This window comes from Stegodyphus dumicola, chromosome 4, assembly GCF_044657685.1.
Source record: "Stegodyphus dumicola isolate Sdum_Otavi_A_Nest chromosome 4, ASM4465768v1".
NCBI classification, from domain to species: Eukaryota; Metazoa; Arthropoda; class Arachnida; order Araneae; family Eresidae; genus Stegodyphus; species Stegodyphus dumicola.
The window spans coordinates 79474737-79497352 of NC_140771.1; the positions used below are offsets into that span (position 1 = coordinate 79474737).

The following is a 22616-nucleotide window of genomic DNA, read 5'->3' on the forward strand; positions in this document are numbered from 1 at the left end:
CCTTAGGCAGATAGCCCTCGTGTGCTTTGCCATAACTCAACACACCAACACCAACACCAAGACGGATTTTTGTTAAATCTTATTGGAATAATTAAAGGGTTAGTTACTCTATCTTCTTGTTGTTTCTTGTCACACGAACTTAAGCGATTATTCGCTAACTAGTTCTTAAGATTCGTCACTTTTTACAATATCTGAGAAATACACTAGTGAGAATCTTACACAGCTATACAATATTCAAAGATACAGTTAAACTTGCGGAGTAGCATTATATAGTACTTACTGTCTGCTTATTTATACAATATATTATTCATAAAGTATGATGAGTACATTACATTATTCATACATTACGCAAAGGTATGCAGTTATACATGCATGGTTGTTCGAGACAGTTATACGTGTACAGTTACGCATATATACAAAGTTCAAGGGTGCACAGTTATGCGTGCGAAGTTGCATTAATAATACTTACTGAATGCTAAATAATACGTTGCGTCATTCGTACAGTATGCTAAATACTTGCACAGTTACACGGTTATATAAAATTCAGGAGTGCATAATGGTGCGTGTGGAGTTACATTATATTGTACTTACAGAATGCTAAACTATATATTACATTATTCATTACATTGTATATTATCTTATTCATATAGGATGCTAGTTACTACATTATTCATCATTCTTTACTGCTAAAGCTGTAAATAAATTTGGTTATACATGCGCCGCTACACAGGTATACAATATTCAAAGGTACACAGCCATGCATGCGGACTTACGTTATATATTGTTTACAGACTACTAAATTATACAAGTACAACACATTATTCATACAGGATGCTAAATACATTACATTATTCATACTGAGTGCTATTTAACACAGTACAGTATTCATGCATTATGCAAAGATGCGCAATACAAAATACTAAATTATGCAAAAATACAAAATGCTTATTAAAATACAAAAACACAGTTATATGGTATATAAGGGTACATATCTGTGCATTAACCGTTAAATTATATTGTTGTTAAACATAGAAAATGCTGTGGTTCGCAAAACAAATATTTATTACTGAGATATGCAGAGTAATACGCAGAGTTACATGCAAGCAGAATAATACTAAGCACAAGCAATAGCACAGATAAATAAGTACAGGCAGAATAATACTAAGCAAGCAGAATAACAGAATAATACTAAGCAGCGATAAGCGGTTACAGAGGTCATATATATAACTTCATAACAGATCATGGTTTAACAAATCATAAACAAGACACAATAAATAACCAATCAAAAGAAACATACAGAGTGAGATTTAAGTTTCAGAATAACTCGGACCTGGCTGAAAGCTAATGAATGTTTCGGACTTGACAGAAAGCTATACTTCCTTTTAACCAGTAAGAATGCGATTACAAATATCTCAACACTGCCCCTTAATCGCACATTATACAAAACATAAAAGAATTACACAATTTTTAAACAGTTCAATGATAACAGTTCATAGAATTTTGTTTTGGACAAAGCCTTAGTTAACATATCTGCAATTTGTAAGCCTGATTGTACATATTCAATTGTAATATTATTTTCCTTAACAGTCTTACGAGTGAACTTTAATTTTATATCTATATGTTTCAACCTACCTGAAAAGTTTTCATTAACAATACTTTTGATACATGACTGGTTATCCTCTAAAATATAAACATTTTTAACAATGGAAATTTCGTTTACTACATTTTTTATCCATAAAACATCTTGAATACCTTTACATAAAGCAATTATTTCAGCTTCTGTTGATGAAAGTGCAATACACCTTTGCTTGTTACAGCACCACATAATAGCACAGTTTGAAAACATTATAAAGTAACCAGTAATTGATTTCCTATCTTGAGTATCTCCCCCCCCCCAATCTGCATCTACATACAAACATAAATTTGCCCTTTCCAAATCACCCTTTTTGTATATCAATTTTAAATTTAAGGTGTTTTTCAAGTACCTAAGAATTCTTTTTAGAGCACACCAGGCAACATCAGTAGGATGCTCCTGCAGTTGGCTCAAGCAATTTACTGCAAAAATAATATCTGGCCTTGTGATATATGATAAGTAAAGTAAAGATCCAATTAATTCTTTGTATGGGCCATGAAATTCATTTCCTTTCTGAAAATCAGCTGCTGTAGATTTTGGTTGAATGGGAGTTTGGGCTGTTTTACAATCAGACATTTTAAATTTATCAAGTAATTTTTCAATATATGGTTTCTGATCTAAATATAAACAACCAGACTCAAATTTAAGTCTAATACCCAAAAACTCCGAGACACTTTCAGATTTTGACATTTTAAATTCATTTGATAACAATATTATAATATTTGTTTCTTTTACATCTGAACCTGCAATTAATAAGTCATCTACATAAAGAGCCATAATTACTTTCTTACAATTTAAATTTCTGATAAAAATACATGGTTCAGAGTCCAATTGCTTAAAATCTAATTTAATAACAAAATTAAGAAATTTCTGATACCATTGTCGAGGAGACTGTTTAAGACCATATAAACTCTTTTTAAGTTTACATTTCTTACCACTCATATCATCATATCCTTTTGGCTGGTCCATGTAGATGGTTTCATCTAACTTACCGTTCAAGAAAGCTGTCTTGACATCTAAAGTAAAAGTTTGCAGACCTTCATTATTGATAATTACCAGGATTAAACGTAAAGAGCACATACTAATCACTGGAGAAAACGTTTCTGTATAATCTATGCCTTCTTTTTGCATAAAGCCACGAGCAACAAGCCTCGCTTTGTAAGTTCCATCTCGTTTTTTACGTAGAACCCATTTGCAGGAAATGGCTCTTTTATCAGGGGGTAAACTTTGTAGGTCACAGACGTCGTTATCTTCCATAGATTTCATTTCCTCGTCCATAGCTCTTTTCCATGGTTCTTGTTCTACTTGTGGTAGATTTGCAATATCTTCAAATGTCAGAGTGTCTTGTGCAAACATTACTTGGTAAATCTCAGGATCAGGATACCTAACTGGCTGTTTCTTTTCTCTTGAGGATTTTCTTTGTTCCTCCTTCTTATTTGCAGCATTTAATTCGCCGTTATCAGTGTCTGAAATTGATTTGTCTTCATTTTTAATGTCATCATTGTCATTTTCACTCAAATCAGAACTATCGGAAATATATTTCTGATTTTCTACTTTCTTCTTTTCTACATTAAATTTAACATTTCTGGAAACAATGATGCGTCTTATTTCTGGAATCATTAAACGATATCCCATTGTGGAATAACCTACAAATATCATTCTGACAGAATTTTCATCTAGTTTCTTTCTTTGCGATGGTGGCACTAGAGTATAAGCATCACAGCCAAATACACGCATGTTTGTTAAATCAGGATCTTCACCATACTTCAGAAAATAAGGAACATGATTGTCAATTGAACTATTTGGGAGTCGATTATTTATGTAAGCAGCCGTAAGTACTGCTTCACCCCAAAGGAATTTTGGTAATTTTGCCTCAAGTATCATTGCTCTAGCTTTTTCCAGTACAGTTCTATTTGCTCGTTCAGCAACACCATTTAGAAAAGGTGTATAGGGAGGTGCAGGATCTATTTTTACACCTGCTCTTTTAGCAACTTCATGCAATTCTCCACTGACATATTCTTTGGCATTGTCACAGCGCAGTTTTGCAACAGTTGGATTCAATTTAAAGAATAGCTTGAGTTCATCAGCAATGTCACTTTTTCTTTTGAGCAGTCTGATTTCCATAAATCTCGAATAGTCATCAATTATAGTCATGAAATACCTTTCCCCATGGAGTGTTTGAGGTTCTATTGGACCACATATATCAGTGTGTATAGTTATAAGCGGTTTGGATTCTTTTATGCGAGGACCCTTTCCGATAGGCAAAGCACTTTGTTTGGCACGAACACATACTTCACAAAAGGATTCTTTTGGAGGAAGATTCATCAGTTTTAATTTTTGATCACAGCAGTGTCCTAACCTTCTGTGCCATAAATCATCATTCTTTACTGATAAAGCTGTAAATAAATTTGGTGAAAAATCACTCAAATATTGTCCGCATTTATCCAAGTATCCAAATCTAAAACGCTTGTTTTTGTTTTCAATATAAACTATTTCATTTTTAAAAATTACGCTTAAACCTGCTGCTTCAATATTTTTAACAGAAATTAATTGTCCGTTTAATTTTGGAACGTAAAGAACATCTTTTAACATTATTTCAACACCATTCTTAGTTTTACCGCAAATATCACCAATTCCTTCCACTTGTAAAACCGCCGACTTAGACGCGCACTTAACAGTTCCAGTCTTAGGCTTAATTGAGGTGAACCATTCCTTGTGAGAACACATATGAGAAGTTGCACCAGAATCAATAATAAATTGATCATGCACAAGATTTCCAGCCATAAAAGATATTGCAGGGGAAACATAATTATTACTATTTGAATTTGCCTGCTTTTTAGAATTATCAAAACATTCACTTTTGAAATGACCACTTTTCCCACAGTTATGACAGACGCAGTTCTTTTTCCTACAAAATTTAACAGAATGTCCTTTTCTTTTACAATAAGTACAAAACAATTCTTTACGAGCACTAATAAAAACAGAGTTATCTGTATTTCGTTTAGAATACTTATTTTCATTTTTATAATCAAACATAAGAGATTCACAATCAATAAGTCTACTTGTAACAAAATCTAAACTCAAATTATTGCTTGGCTGATTTTCGAGAGATGCCTTAATATTTTCATATTCTTTTGGCAAAGACATTAAAATGTAAATAATAATATCAAAATCGCTTACTTCAGAGCCAGAGACGCGTAAACTACTCACCAGGTTCATTATGCTGTCGATATGCTATCTCATTGACACATCCTTGGATTTCCTTATGGTAGCTAGACGTTTACGCGTTAAAACGTGACTCACTGCACCTTTAGCGCTATACGTAGCTTGTAGTTTCTTCCATATTTTACATGCAGTGTCTTCACGTTGAAGAGAAGCAATTACATTATCACTTAGAAGGGCAAGTATTAAGGCATAAGCCTTTTTTTGATTTCAAAACATCTGCAACTCTGTCCGCAACTGCTTCTGTTTCCAAAAACGTATCCAATTCTCTTGCCGTAAATACTGCTCGAACTCTTCGACACCAAACAGTAAAGTTATTAACACCGTCAAATGGCGCTACACCAAAAGCTTCCCTTTCACCTCCGGAAAAAGCCATCATTCACAATATACCAAATCAAAATCACGCGAACGATAAATTATTACACTGAAGGTTCAATTAGGGAACTATCAGCGAATTATAACTTTTGAAGGAATCACGCTCTGCTGTTAAACATAGAAAATGCCGTGGTTCGCAAAACAAATATTTATTACTGAGATATGCAGAGTAATACGCAGAGTTACATGCAAGCAGAATAATACTAAGCACAAGCAATAGCACAGATAAATAAGTACAGGCAGAATAATACTAAGCAAGCAGAATAACAGAATAATACTAAGCAGCGATAAGCGGTTACAGAGGTCATATATATAACTTCATAACAGATCATGGTTTAACAAATCATAAACAAGACACAATAAATAACCAATCAAAAGAAACATACAGAGTGAGATTTAAGTTTCAGAATAACTCGGACCTGGCTGAAAGCTAATGAATGTTTCGGACTTAACAGAAAGCTATACTTCCTTTTAACCAGTAAGAATGCGATTACAAATATCTCAACAATTGTACTGACAGAGTGTAAGATTATATATTACATTTTTCGTCACATTATACATTACCTTATTCATACGGAATGCTAGTAGATACACTACATTATTCATACAATATGCTTATTCGAACAGAATGCTATATTGTGCAATATAGTAGTCATACATTATGCAAAGATGCACAGTTATAATGGTAGTTCAGTATAGTTTTAGCTTACCAGCGGCCAAGCGGTAAAGACGCTTAACACTGGTAAAGACGCTGAACACGGTCTGAGGTCGAATCCCACGAACGGGCTGGCTGCATGGGCGTTTTCGTGGATTTCGCCATGTGTAACGTGTTCCCTTAGAAAGGCTTCCAGGAAGGCATCCCTCCCTTTAGGAAGATAGCCCTCGTGTACTTTGCCATAATTAAATAATCCAATCCAAGTAGTATAGTTTCAAGGGAAGTTCTTTATAGTGGCAGGACCAGGCACATTTTAGCACTTCGGTACATTGCGCAGAACGTACGCGATACCCACAAGTGAAACACTAGCAGTATACAGCACGCAGCATGTGTTGTTGCACAGTTTATTAAGGCATAATGCAGTCACTGAAACCATTATGAATAGCACTGTTTTATAATGGGACGCAAAGGTCTTGGCCATAGGCCGTAATGTCGTTGATGATTTTGCACACTGTATTGATTGCCGCTTTATTTTTAATTATAAACTTGTGGAAGGCTGGTATATTGGTGGGTTCTGGTAAATGGTACTGTCCTGTAAGAGGATACCGGAAGATACTTGTATGTCCCCTCTACCCCGCATACATAGCGATCCGTATTAAAAATAGTGCGTCTGTTGAATCCGTATTAGAAGTAGTCCGGGAAGGTACCATGGCCATTACAAAGCTAGTAAGTGAAGCGATTGGTATGAGTCTCTCCGTTGTCACCTTCGGTAGAAAGCCATATACTCTTCTTCCTGTGTCTCCATGTTCCCATACTCTTTGTCACCATTTGGACTGCTGCGCCTTTGAGCAGTCTTTTAAGCTGGGAAGGTGGCGCCGGAACAGCGATGCGACGTGCGTTGATGTTTGAGGCTGCCACTTTGGCGAGCACGTCCTCTGCCTCATTACCGGCGTTGCCCTCGTAAGCTTTGACCCACGTCATATCCACGTGTACCTGTGGGTTACCTTTTTTGAGTTGTTGAAGGCAGATGATCAACGGGGAACATGGTTATGTTTGCCTGGGGCCAGCCATAAATATACAATAGGATAAACAAATAAAGATAAGCCTTTCATTCTTTGATTTTCATCACTTGAGTCGATAAAATGAGTACCAAGTTCCCTTGGGGGCTAAACACCGGGGATCCTGCAACAAGCTGACAACTTGTTCAGGGCACATACTTATGCACCCCGGGGCCCACAGTCAAGAAAGCAGATTTCGGGCACTGCGGGCCTTGGCCCATTAGGGCTGTTACGCCACTGAGTTTAGTTTTAGTTTAGTTTAGAACTTTTCAAAGGGTAAGTATTTAAAACTTTAAACCTGGATAATTAATGAGTGCCGAATACAAGTTTCGTTATTCTTCCTGCCACTCTGAGATTCATACTGCCACAGACTAATTGTGAAAAAATAATACTTTCCTTTTATCTTAGAATGACATGAATTACCATGATGTTTCATAGGTTCTCTTCTATTAAAATGCAAATATTTTAAAGTAATACCAAAAACAGTCTTAATTGAAAAGTAAGATTTATATAAAAACAAACGCTCATAAAAAAGATATTAACATAGAAAAACTGCATACAAAATACACTCTTTTGAAAAAAATTTGAACCACCAAGAAGGACTCTTGCGATCGAGACGAAATTTGGTATGTAAAAACATCTTGATCGAACATGCAAGTGATCAAAATTTCAAGGCAGATGAACAAGAATTGCGATCATAGCCCGCATTTCTCGTGCGCAATTCGCAAAGTATAAAACCAGTAACAGAGGCGGAAAATTTATCTTTTTTTTTTTTTTTTTTTTTTTTTTTTTTTTTTTTTTTTTTGCTACCATTGTAATTCCGTAAAGAAGCAACTAAAGATGCCATTAAGACGACCTTACAGACAACTAAATGACTTCGAACGTGGTCGCGTTGTAGGGTTGCGTGAAGCTGGGTGGTCATACCGAGCAATAGGCCGCCATCTTCAGCGTATAGACACTGCTGTGCAAAGATGTTGGCAGCAACGGTTGCTAAAAGGAAACTGCAGAAGAAATGAAGGCTCTGGAAGGCCAAGGAGCTCAAATGCGAGGCAAGGTAGGATGATTGTTAGCCAGGCCCGAACTGCCCCAACGGTATCATTGTCGATTATTCAACGCGCTACAGCCATGTCTATACCTCCCGTAGTACCGTCCACCATCTCACGGCGCTTGTCTGAGGCGGGATTATTTACGCTCACAGAGGCCTTTAAGACGTTTGCCTTTGACCCCACAATATCGGCGGAGTCGTCTGGAGTGGTGTCGCAGCCGATCATCATGGCTACCATCAGACTGGCATCGTATAGTGTTCAGCGATGAATCCCGCTTCACTCTTGAAATAGATGACCACCGTGTTCGTGTCTGGAGATGACGGGGCCAGCGGTTCCAATCAGCCTTTATTTTACAAAGGCATACAGCCATAACCCCTAGTGTGATGATGTGGGGCACTATTTTTTATGACAACAGGTCATCTTTAATCATCCTCCATGCATCTTGAACAGCTCAACGATATGGTTATACTATCTGGCGGCTGGTTGCATTACCCCTCATGGCACGTCATGCTGGGGCAATTTTCCAACAAAATAATGCCAGGCCACATACCACTCGCATAACTGTGCACTGTTTCCGTGCGGTTGATACTCTTCTTTGGCCAGCAATGTCACCAGACCTTTCACCAAGCGAGCATGTCTGGGACATGGTAAGCCGCCAGATTTGGGCACAAAATATCTCAGATCTGGAGCGACAACCGATGAATGCCTGGCAGGATGACATTAGGAACCTCTACCACTCCTTACCTCGACGAATTCAAGCATGCATTACCGCCAGGGGCGGTTCGATGAACTGCTAATTTGAACACCCAGTGGGTGACTGTGAGCCGTGAATATGTACTATGACCTTGAGTTTTTAGTCATTTTATTATCTGTGAGCTATATGCATATTCAGTTTCACCAAAAACAACCACTTCCTTCATGGAACTTCGATTGTTTTGCAAAAGAGTGTATTTGAAAACGTTATTTAAATTAATTTATGAAAAACCCGTGAGTTAGTTCTCAAAACATCGCTATTTCGTATATACAACCTTTTGAGAGGGGTAGGTTACTCGAAAACGAATCAGGGTCATACAGTAAAGTATGGCCGGGAAACCAATGGTAGTCCCATTCGTTAGTCTGAATCACCACCGGAATACTCTCTGGACTTTGGGGGATGGAGCTCTTATGTTGCATGCAACCTAGACAGCTGTCGCGGATGTCTGGGAAGATGCTTGGAATACTTCGTAACGGCCATGCGCCTACTTGTGCTGTAGCTGGTGACTGAAACTTCCAACACTTTCTACGAGGTCTGGTGTGAAATTTGCTAACTGTTAAACTTACGGCTTTATTTTCTCTGTAAACTGATGTGTTGAAAATTATTATTTTTCATTTTTGCACTGTTTTTAATTCTAATGATTAAAATGTATCACATTATTTTGTTTTTATTTTCCCGACTGAAATCATGTTGGGGTAATCGCTTTAATCTTTGATAGTGAATACGAACATAATTTTATAGATAATGTTTTTTATTACTTTTTTTTCTTTTTATATTAATTTTTCTCAAAGTGGAGCGGAAAGTGATTTAGTATTCCTTAACTGTTCGGGTTTTGATGTTTTAAATTAGTTCCCCTTAAAAAGTCGACATATCGAGGTAATGAATGAACTGTTATCCAGATCTATTAGGATTTGAATAACTAATTTACATATTCATTTAAAAGGTTTTTTTTTTTAATTCTTCAAAATATTTATTAAAACCTCTTTTAATTTTTTCCTTTGAGTTTTACATTTTATTTTGTTATAAAGTTTAATAGTTTCTCTTTTTTTTTTTTTCTTTTTCTTTTTAATTTTTCCAGGATGGTACAATCTTTTTCGTCTGATTAAAAAATTTAAGTTTTTGTTTTATGTATACATATATATATATATATATATATATATATATATATATGTAACAAAAGCTTAAATTCATTAATATGTATATATATACACAAGTCCTGTAGGTGATTTTATTTTTTACTTTTTTCGTTGCACCAATTCCCTGATGACAATGCAGCAAAAGATGTAAATTTCATATTTCATTTTTGGATTTGACATATTTCTCCCCCTATTTCTCGCGGTTTGCCACTGCGTTTATTTCTTTTCTTTTCTTTTTAGTTTTTGCACGTGGTTTATTCTGAAATGAATATGAGATGGACCTTAAACGTATTTTTTTATTTTATTTTACTTTGGATATTGCCACTAAGTGTTGCTATTATCAGCCCCAATTGGATTAGATTTGAACTGTTTTCTACATTGTATTTGTTTATATATAAGTAGTAAGTAGTAAATCATAAAAATGTGACATCTAGTTGGTCAAAAATTGCGCGTTGAGCTGCAAATTTTAAAACAGATCGATAAGAAAAGGAGAGATAAAAAAATGGCTAAAGCCGTAAAAACCGTTGTTAAGGTTTTTTCGCGTACCAATTTTGATTTTGTTGTATAGGTTTTCTAATTTTTATGTATAATATGTAGGTTTTTTTCGCTTACAATTCATTGCTTTAACTTAGATGTTGTTGTTTTAACTTTGCTTTACATGTAAAATCAGGAATTACGTAATTCAAATGTTCTTTACGGTTTTAGCTAATTTTTACCTCGATACTTACTTAGTTGTTGTTGTCGATCGATAAGAAAAGATAATTAATTACCTTTTCTTATCGATCTATATATAAGAAAAATAAAGAATATGTAAAAGATGAAATTCGCAGCTTAAATTCCCTTCTGTATTCTAAAAACAGTAACTTCTATTTGCACTACGTCATTTCGAGATTAATCAATGCCATATGATTTTTACGTAATTCTGATGATGTAAATAGAACTAAAACTCAAGCAGTCAATAATAACGTTACAGAAATATTAACTATCCAATCAAAATGCATTGAGAACCAAAACTAACTTGGTCTGAATTAAGATTTCACCCTGGATATAGCACTTGCTTTTTACGCTTTGGTCTAGCTGGACTCCTATCTGTCTGTTCCTTCTTTCTTACTGCAAATTTATCTAAAAGGTATACTGTTTCGAACAGGCACAATTAATACGCCATGATTGTGGCCGCAACATGTTTGCTGAAATGAAACATGGTGTGATCATTACTTCCGAGTTTGTTTTTATCACATATATATATAAAGATTATGGTATAACTTACGACTTTTAGGAAAATTACTGATACATTCTTACTCTTCTCACAGATACATTTCCTTTTTACTTCGCCTATTGGTTCCATTAAGAATATGAATTTTAATCCTTCCAGTTTTGCAAAACTGTTTTGCTCCTGAAGAAGACGAATCTTTTTCTGGTCGAGAATACCTTTACATTTTGCGCTTTGCACCACTGAGAGAACTTCCGACCTAAGATGATATCTAACGGAAAAAGCCCATCTAGTGGAAATTATTTATTGAGAAGATCCTTTTAACAGAGAGTTTTTACAATGAATATTTTTACATGACAGTGAAACTTATTTATAGGCTTTTTTGCATTTATATGCTCCATTGAGCTACTTTTGATACATATTTAAATATGATTTTAATTAATTTCTATAGTTCAAGTTTCCGTGAAAGCTCTAGAGTTGAATAAAGGTCAACAGATCAAAAGTTCTTAAGATATAAAGTTTTGAAGCTCTAAGTTCTTTTAATCGAAGATTTAGTACATGAAGTGTAATATCTCAGATGATCGTAATTTGAGAGGGTCTTGGTTGATTTATATAAAATAAATCAATTCTAGTTTCAATTTGGATCTTAGTCCGAATATTATAGTCTTTTTTATAAATGACTGTGGAATTTAGTTAATTTTGATATGAACGAAATAAATAATAATAAGTGTATAACGGACTGTAAGATAAGTGCAATATTAGAAACCAAAATGATTCTTAATGATTTTAAGAATATGAATATAATTGTTGAAAATAACTGTTGAAATTATTTGTTGCGATTGATAGAGTATTCTATTGTTTTTGAAAGTTTATTATATTGTTTCGAATTTTGCATTTAATTAGATATCTTTAGTAGAAGTATAATTAAAATTGTTTTATTTCTCCTTGCAAGGCAGCGCGTGACAAATTTCAAGAGAAAGTTAGGCCGGAAAAGTAAAAGTACAAGAGCACGTGAATTTAACATTGAATAAAAGTTTATCTCGGTAATTTATATTTAATTTGAATAAATGTGATTGACTTCTTTGTTAGCTGTAACCGTAATTCTACTCTTTTTGCTTTCCAGAATTGCTAGAACTATTTCTCGCGGTCGATTTAAAAAGCTATAAAAAGCCAGAGAGAAAACATCTCAGCTCTGTTGTTTACTTAGTTGTTGTTGTTGACTGTAGCGAATTTGCGGTGAGATCGGATTAATTTTCTGTTCGCTTGGATTGCGTTTTATTTAAAGTTTTAATAGTTTAAAATATATCTACTGATTATAAATTTTATCGGACTTGTGCATTCAATATATTACGAACTCGTACGAATGCAACAATATAAAGCAGGGTATCCGTACATAATCCCGACAAATCAGAATCCCAACAGGGTCGAAATCCCAACAAGCCAGAATCCTAACAGTGTCAAAATCCCGACACGGGCGAAATCCCAATAAGGCCTAGTGGCCACTTAACATACTTCCAAAGCTGCTTATGGAACGCAATCGTAATGACAAGGGATCGGGTGAGCTCACGTGAAGGTCATTTTTTATCTTTCAGGTATATCTTTCACATTTTTCTGAAGGTCTCATCTTTCATAAGAATTAAGTCTGCTATGAATAGGAGAAAGAGGGAACTATTTCACAATGACGGCTCTAGGATTTGAATAATAATATTGGTGGAACTTTATGGAAATCAGAGAAGCGGGGTTCAAAATTATTTTTCAGTGCATTTAGGTTTTCCGTGTATTTCTCTGTTTCGTTTGCCTTATGGTTATTAGTGTGGCTTGATAAATTCTAAAAACGGCTGATTTTTTTTCTTTCACCTTATTTATCCACAAATTTAACTACCACAATTTATCCACAAATTTAATCTGAAAAGAAGTTACAGTCCCAGTCAATTGTAAAAGGTTTTTTTCTTTTCCCTGGAGATCTTCGTTCAGTTTGTTCAGTTTAACTGTTATATCCGTGAGAAAATACAGATCGGATAACCAATTATTATAGTCCAATTCTTTATAACTTTCGTTTCCGGATTCCAAAAACTGCTTTATTGGCGAAAGAAGTTCTACAAATCGTTGAAGCACTTTTCTTCTGCTGAGCCATTTAACATCGGAATGAAGCAATAAGATTTCATGTTCGCTATCAAGTTCATCAGTCAGCAATCAATTATTTTATAACGTCTTGCAAGATATATCTTATTACTATGAATTCTTACCATATTTTAGCAATTAAGAAATATAAATGAAAGGTTTTTTTTAATATTTTTTTGTGCTTAGTACCTGATCGGACTGGAGAGCATATACAAAACGATCGGCGAGCACAAGGTTGGGTACCGCTGGCCTATAGTGTTACGTTCGCCTCGAGATAGACAGTGCTCACTTGCCGGTTTATTTTTGCTCATTAAATTGTTCCAAAAAATGGCTGAAATTTGTGAAATTGCTCCGTCTCAAAAAGAAAGCAATAAAATTAATGCACATGCTTATTTAATATTGAAAGATAAGAATCCCGCCGATTTGTATTATTGGTGCTGTGAAAAAAGAAAATATGATATGTGCAAAGGTCAAGTAACAACAATATTTTTGAATGGATAACATCATCTCCGGAAATTTATCGCGTTTTTAACAGCATAGAAGGATTTCAAAAAGAACAGGAGCATGTGGAATTCAAAGTTGAAGGCATTCTTCGCGAAAAACAACCGAAACGTAAGAAGATAGATGATGACAGAGAGAGGAGAATTATGACTTTTGTGGACGATCCTGAGAATCGACCTGTGATGGAATATCTTCGTGGTATCGCTCACAATGTGTCACTGTAAATATGTCGTTTGCATGTATATAGAACGTGTGGATTTTTTTCCTCTTTTTTTCAATAAAACTAAAAAGCCCAGCGGTCATACGAAATGACCGCTGTTCTAGATATTATAAATTTTCAATTAAAATGACTTGTGCAAAGGTGTCTACTAATTCAAACTTAATTACCTAGAGCAGGCGGCCAGGACTCCCTTTTGCTTACTGCCCCACGGGGTTTCCCTCTTCTACTTGCTTAATTGCCTAAAGTAGAGTGCAATGAAGGAAACCACTGGCGGTACATTGCTTAAGAGCCACCGCTAGCTGAATAAATAAAGGTGATTTAAATAATAAAATGTTAATTCACATGTCAAAGATCTCTTTGTACACAACATTTCTTGTGTAAATATTTCCATCATTTTTAAGCTCGCCCTGGCAGAGGACCATCAATTATTTTTTTTTAATTTTACGTCCGTTCTTTCACGAACTCTTGAACAGGCAACATAAAGTTGACCGAGTCCAAATGCAGGCTCAGGTAAAAAAAATACCAACACGCTTAAACGTTTGGCCCTGAGACTTATTGATAGTCATAGCAAAGGCAAGTTTTACAGAAAATTGTCTACGTCTCAATTGAAACGGCAACCCTATGCCGTGGCAACTTCACCCCATTGGCTAGTACAGTTACGCAAGCAACCAATAAACTATCGGCAACAAACAGGCACTTAAGCCGCATTTTTATATATATATGGGGTGAAGTAACATCATCGCCTTTGGAACGGCTGGCTCCCGGGCTTAGCGAAGCACACTGTTGGATTCCGCAGGTCCGTGGCACGCCATTCTGACCATTCGCGTCTTGGTGAGACTTTAATTAGCCGAGATATTAATTAAAAACTAATTTACCCCTATATTTTCCACTTACTTTTTTGGGCTTTTCTTATTAGAGGGATTTGGCTACGTGTCAAATTCTTTGTTTTTTCGAATATTTACGGAACGGCGCCGAGTTGAAATTCGAGACGCGTATCCTCGGATTCCATAAAATTCTCCAAATCCATCGATACCGTTCTCATTTTCGTACGACTTTAATCGGCCGAGATAGTAATTAAAACCTGCGGAAACGTTAATTTCCGCACTCATTTTTCCGAGTAGCACCAACTATCGGCGACAAACACTTAAGCCGCTTATATATATAAAGAAGAATTTCGTAAATCTTCATTTCAAATTTTAGCTATCATTTCAATTTGTTAAAATTTATTTTAAGTAATGAAATAATTTTTATGATTTTGTGATTAAAACTATTAATTAATAATATCTAATATATAGTTAAAATTGTATTTTATTAAGCTAAATTGTGTATTTGTATTTAGATATTAACTTGTCAAGATGTCGGCCCTGTCAGGATTCTGGCTTGATGGGATTTAAACCCAGTCGGGATTTCGGCGGTCGGGATTGCGACCCAGACCCATAAAGCAGAATGTTTTAATAGATGTTGGGCCCATTCTTTTCAGTACTGATTTAAAGTTTTATTTAAGTGATGCTTTTTTGTATATTCAAATTCAGAAACATAATGGCCAGGACGTCCTATTTTACCACAATTACAAATGTCAGTATGTTTGAGTTTGAATTTGTTTAAATATGTTAGAAATGAACCATTTATTAGTCCATCTTGATTGCCATTGCAATAATAGATCTTTGAATATAATATGTTTATAATGTGATTTTGGATAGGGTATTGTAAATTTGCTTAATTTTAAGTATTAATCATAACCCCCGTTAAATTCTCATTTTGTAGCTGTGCTTTGTTTAACATGTAATGATGAGTACTGGATGCTGTTAATTAATGATTACATGTGTGTTTAAAATTTTTTTATCATTATATTTGCGACTGCATATTATTATTAGAGAGAAATTATTAAATGCTCTTAGTTATAATACTGGAACTTTCTTTGTAATAACAATACCTGTTTTATTTTTGTAGCCCTGGAAATTCCGCGAGGCTGAATACCTTTGTGAAAAGTGTAAAATAGGACAAAAAAGTCAGTGTAGAAATGGAACTAATGCTGAGTCTACAGAGCAACATTGGCAGTTAATGCCACCTTCTTCGTTCCTAGAGCCTTCTATTCAACATCAAAAGTAAATATTGGAAACGAAATCTTGTTATGGTATTCTGTCACTAGTAGTAACAATTTTCTATATGTTAAATAAAACATATTAGCTCCACGGAGTTCAAATAAGTTTCATTTAACCAGCTTAGAAATAGTTTTGAAGTAGCTGGTATGACTTATTTCGAACCGGCAGTAAATTTATTCTAAACTTCCTCTGTCAGTAATTTATCAAATAAAAGATCACCAGTACCAAACGTAACAATGCATTTACTTAAGTTACAAGGGAACTTAAAATCTCGCTTTCAATGCAGCTTTCAGTAATATACATACTTCCTTGTATATTTTGCCTTGAACAGAAATAGCAATCAATAAGGATACCATCTGCGTTTTTAAAAATAATAAGGCTATCAAATTTTGAGGATTTTTCTGATATTTATCTTTCTCATATTTATTTCTGATATTTTTTTATTAATAATTAGTTCAGTTTTTTTTCTTAATTTTTATAATGATAAGTGTATATTCAAACATGTGTATCCTTCGAACTGTAGATATAAGTCTTCTTATAAGCCACCGAACATGGAATATTCTTTTCGTGGCACTGATTTTCAAAAAAGTTCCTTTGACTTCGAATAACCAGTTAAAAAGTAACGAGTCTCTTTAATTTATCTTAAGAAACTCTGATGTGTACACCACATGACTTCCTCGCACGGAGTATTAAATTATACGCATTATTTCATGCATTTCATTTAAACTTATTGGACTGAATTAAATCTACTTCCTGGACAGCGCATAAACCACAATAGAATAAATGCACTCTTTTAAAATTCACTATATTTGTGTATCATAGCGACACTCTGGCGCTAGGTTCACTTAACAGAGTTACATCTCATTCATTTTATAACTCAGAATGCGCAAAATTTATATCATCTGAAGAATTATCTCATCGTTGCCACATGTTCTATTCAAATACCATAATAAATCTAAAACGTTGTATAAAAGAAATTAAACAAGCAAAAAAAGAAAAAGAGTTTTTTACAGACGATTCAGTATTTCTTATTCAATTAATTCAGTTCTCGCTTCCCGACAAGGCAAAAATACATATAAAACCAAAATATCTATATTAAAGGTTACGAAGTAAATCTTAAACACTTACTTCCTCGAATAAATTCCAGAATGGATTAAGCATGATTTAATTCGCAATAATAAAAGTAAGCGTTATCTTTGTTATAGCGAAGCTTACTTTCTCTAGATTGGCAACAAATCTACTATTCTGCTGTTTCAAATGTAAACAAGCAATGGCCGCCATGGCAAAAATAATTAGGCTTAGCGGCACTTAAACAACTTTTAAATTGTTGATAATTCTACTAATAATGCATGCAGATTTACTAAAGATATAAAAAGCTTAACCGGAAGATAAGAACAACATAATTCAATCATTTCTAAAGCAAAAAATTCACAATTTACAAACATATAAGAATAAAGAAACTGAGATCACTGAGCCGAGTAACAGATTGGATATATATATATACGTGTATTTATATATTTTTGTTTCCGGCCAATTGCAACCAAAATAGGAGGTGCCCATTTACCTGTTATAGTAGTCCTGTATACAAAATTTCAATGTTCTGAGGCTACTTGTTTTTGAGTAATGCGAGATAGATACATACATAAGTACGTAAGCACAGACGCAACGAAAAACTCTTTTCAGAATTAATTTTAAATCAGTTTTTTATAACTTTTTGGGGGGAAAAGAACATTTTATTCTGTACTTCCTTACAGATCTCACGCAAAAACATCATTAAATTGCATGCGATAGCGGTCAAAATAGATATTTTCATTGAAATATGATACCTTAAATTTTTCGGAATTACGATACTTCCTTTTTACTTCGTACAAGGAAGTAAAAATGCGAAAATGCATGGTTATATGGTAATCGACAATGAATAACAATGTTAATTTTTTTTTTTAACTTTTTCACAAAGCAGTGAAAAGGAATTGATATCCATAGGAGGAAAGTAGGCAGCCACAAAATCTTAACTCTACGTAATACATAAAACATATAATTAAGGTTTAATAATTTTTCTTTGGTGTGAATTGAATTATTTAATATTCGTTTCAGTTTAAATAGTATTAGCAGTTTAAATGTCCTATTTTCTGATTTTTGGCTTATGTTTAAAATCTTTAGCATAAAAATATTTTGGAATAGCGAAGCAAATTATTTCTGGTTAACATGCCCCATCAATGCCAAGTGGTTAAAACGATGAATTCCGTGAGTCCAACCTCGTTATATCCCGGACGAACGAGGTGGCTACATGGTTGTTTCTGTGTTTTTCCCCATGTGTAAAGTAAATAGAAAAAAGTTTCCTTTCGAAATTCCTCCACGAAGGCATACCTATTCTTAAAAAGGAAACTCTCGTGTGCTTTGCGATATTTAAAATGAAACTACATTTAATTAACGTTAATTGGTTAACAGAGAAATAATCATTTCTCTGCACCAAGATTTGTGGCTTCAGGTATAGAAGGAATATTTTAGAATGAGAAATTATTGTAAATAGAAGATAAAGGCAGAGAATCATGCAAGTAATTTACGACCGTGGATAGCGCCTGACATGAAACTTATCATTGCCTTCTAAGTTTAAAATTTATCGAACCGAGGATTTATAAGGCAGTCAAATTATGGAGTCTTAAATTTCATATTACAAAAGATTCTAATAAAATCTTAAAATTTTATTATTTTAAATTTTTGAAAACGCATGACTAAGAAGTTTTATAATATTATAAATTTATTCATTTCATAAAAAAAAACAGTTTAATCAGAATTAGGGCTATGAAAAGCAGAAATTGCTTTAATGACTAGGAGAATAACTTACTTTTGCATCAATCAATTTTAGTGAAATGGTTTTAAAAAAATTTCAGTTTTAATTTTAGTCAGGGGAACGTAAAGTTTTAAAGGACTGTAATACATTTTAAGTAACACTTAACTGCTATTAAATGCTTAAGAATGAATATAACATTACATTTATTTGTAAATCTTAAATAATACGGTTCTATTTAAAATTTTAATAGATGCAAAATTTTTATATTTAATATTATTATATTAATTGTAATAATTCTGCATGTCAAAGTGTATAAATTTTAAATTAGTTTCATGCTGCAATGTTTCGAGCTACGGAGGTAATTATATTTCTTTAATTAATGATTCCAGATAAGCAGGATGAAATAAACAATTTATTAGAAAACCAGGCACAATAAATAATACACACAGCTCAATAATGGCTGTAAATAACTCAAGGAAAATTAGATATTTAGCAATTCCGCTTTAGCACAAATAAACTGTAAAGTTTCTGAAATCACTCTCATGGTAAACCCTAACTGGTAATTCATCAAACCCCTAAGTCTCACACCTGATTTGTAACGATTCACAACTGAACTCCCTAGCCTTTATTTATACGCTGCAGCATGGGCTTTAGAAACTTCTGGAAGAATCGGATAGTGTTAATGTGTTTTTGCCAATTTTCCAGAAAGTCAAAAAACTGGAGCAAAATATCATGTTGGTAATAAAAATTAACGTTAAAGCTCTTTTTGAACGAAAATCATATGTTACTGTGAAAGACCAAGATTTGGAGAATGTCGACATTCACCGGTGAATATCAACATTCACATATTTGCTTAGTGCATGCCCAAAATATGTGCCAAATATCCTTATTTCTGACTTACACCGGCAAATGTCGACATTCACCATGCACTAATGATAAATGTTGAATGCGTCGGAGATTTGCATTTTGTTCTCCGTATTTCAGGCGCCATAAAGCTTCAAGGGTGACGTAACGTTTTCGCCTGTCTTGCTGAGAGGAGTAAACAATCCCTGGTAAGAAGAGTTGTTCGTAACTCTATAGAGGCGTTTTCACTGCGATATATGTAGCTTTTGATTCTAATGCGAGAAGGGCTACTCGATATTACTTCTTAATAATGACAGCAGTCGTGCTTGGATAAATGTTTAGCATTTAGTTTTAAATTTAGTCAATAAAGAACTTTTCTAATTTTGCATTTATACCGTATATGTCAAAATATGAAAACGCTTAAGTAACAGCACATGTAAATAAACTTTTGAACTTAAGCAATACATTCTAAATGAGAAAACAAATAATAATAATAACTTAATTATGTGATTGAAATCTTATTTATTGCAACAACATAAACTTTTATGACATTTTGAATTGCACAAGAGTCCCTTGCTTTTACAACTGCATTTAGTTGTGGAACACTTCCTTTTGCAGTGACAGCGTGTATAGCCTTGCCGTCTACTTCTCGAATTAGCTGCAGCTGCTTCTCTCAGCGACATTACTTGAGAATGAATCTCATCTACAGATAAGAAACTTTTCTTTACAAATAACGAACTGATTACGGGTATAAAGCTGCTTGAGAGTGTCATTTTTATTTGCTAGTTTATAAAAGCCGGAATCTTATTCCAACAACAACTGCCAACACATTTCGGCCATCTGTACGACCACCGTCGACATCAGAAACTTGTATTCGTGCGGTATCACCAATTTGTGCGGGAGGAAAAAAATTTTGAGGTTCGTAACATTTTCGTTGCTTGCAGTAAAAGATCCTCTTTCGCGGCTGATCTTTTTATAGAAATTAATTCGTGTTGTTCAGTCCAGGCTTGATACTTGAAGACGTGGTAGGTTTCAGGTCCTGCTCAATATTTTTCTTTGGGATATGGTTTTCGGTATGGCCACTGTTCAGATTTTCTTCAAATTTATTAACAGGTTTGTAAGGATCTTAAGTTTTACTAACGTTTATTTTATTTTAAATCTTTACTATCACTTCTCATTTTCTACTTCCGGCCAGAATTATAAGCGTGAAGGATTTTATGCAAAGTTGTCTGGCGAACGCCAAGTATTTAAGTGTGGCCTTTTTGCCAAGCAGGAGAGAGGAAGCAGTGAGTTCGAAGCAGGCCGCTTTTTTAGAAGTTACGCAGTTGCTATTTGCCTTCCAGGCCAGAGGTTTTAATCCTCTTGATAAATTAAACGTATTGTAGTGTTCACAGTCTCTGTGCTACATACGCTTCCTGTTATTATAAGGCCAGTCTTACACGTGTATTATTCTAAAGTTAAATTTGAGTTTAGTTTTATTTTAATATCTTTTACGTTAGACCCCGAGTGGAGGGTCATTGTATTCCGAAGTACGGAAGTCATTGTATATAAAGAAAAATAAAGGGTTTTGTATACCCTTCGTCTGTATCCTGTCTACTTACTACAATTAGTGAACATAGCTTTAGTAAGCTCTCTGTTCCTAGTCAGGTCATTGTATGTTTCCGAAGAAGGTTAGACGAAACATTGAACCTGATAGTGGCGCCCGACGAAGAATAACCATGGCCGAATTTCAAGAAGAACCTGTGCTGCCTGCAGAAACGGCTCAGAATCCAGAAATGCCAGCTGCCGCTCTGGAAGGATTTGGGTACATCGTCCAGACCATGAGCGCTTCGATGAAACCAGAAGCAACGTTTAATGGAAACTCACAGGTAACCAGTTTTTTGGAAAAATTGGATGACCACTTCATGCTCTACCCCGTGCACGAGTTTCAAAAAGTTACCTTAGCTACCAGCGCTTTGAGGGGCCAAGCGCTTAACTGGTTCAAATGTATCGGCAGAAGTCTCTTGGGTCAAGCAGGAAGTCCCACCTATAGTTACGAAAATTTCAAGACTGCCCTACTAAAAGCCTTCCCTGTTGTAAGGGATCGTGCGAAATTAGAAACAGAACTTTTCAGTATATATCAACAAAGAATGGAAAACCTCTCGAGCTTTATTTTAAGAAAAATTCACGTTTTCAAGCTCTTGTATGGAAACCGTCCGGATCCTGAAATAATTCAAGTGATTTTGCCGAGGTTACTACCCCAAGTGCAAGACTTTATTGAATTACGAAATCCGACTACACTGGAAAAGTTATTTGAGCTAGCAATCCAGTTTGAAAGTAGAAGAACGGCGGACGTCGAAAGAAGACGCCAATATCAACAGCGAAACCAATTTGGTACGCCAAGACTACAGCAAACTCAAGCACATGGCTACGGAGAAAAAGCGAATCAGTGGGCAAGGAAACCCGAGCATTCAAAAACAGCCGGCGAACGTCGACAGTTCAATAGCAACCCAGGAAAAAAGTCTCAAGGCCAGTGGAGAAAGAATGAAAGCACCGAAAGGAAAAATAATTTAAACTAAAACGGATTTCTGCTGACGAGAGGGTGCGGAAATCCGAAGGCCACGAAAACCCCTCTTCCTACAAGTTAAATACAGTAATGGTGAAAAATTTAACTCTTCCGAAGATTGAAGTCTTGGTAAATAATATCCCGGCCACCGCACTCCTGGATACCGGCGCGCAGTGTTCCTGTGTGGCAGAAGTCTTTTTTAGAAAGTATTTTCGCAAATACCGCATATATAATGCGGATAATACAACAGTATTAGCGGCGCAAGGAGAACAATGTAAGTGCGTAGGTAAAGTACCTTTGTACATCCGTATCAAGGACGAACAAGTAAAGGTGATGTTTTTTATAGTAAAGAATTTGCAAGCACACTTAATCCTAGGAATAGACTTTCTTTCAGACGCACAAGC

At 34.7% G+C, this 22616-nt stretch overlaps 1 protein-coding gene across 1 annotated transcript in view; it reads left to right on the forward strand.

Annotated features, from left to right (window-relative positions):
• The window catches only part of LOC118205319 (uncharacterized), a 60687-nt gene that overhangs the window by 32874 nt on the left and 5197 nt on the right, over positions 1 to 22616 (forward strand). The window contains exon 9 of the mRNA XM_035377607.2: positions 15882 to 16036. Within this exon, the coding sequence (XP_035233498.1) occupies positions 15882 to 16036 (155 nt within the window). The remainder of the gene's footprint in view (positions 1 to 15881; positions 16037 to 22616) is intronic.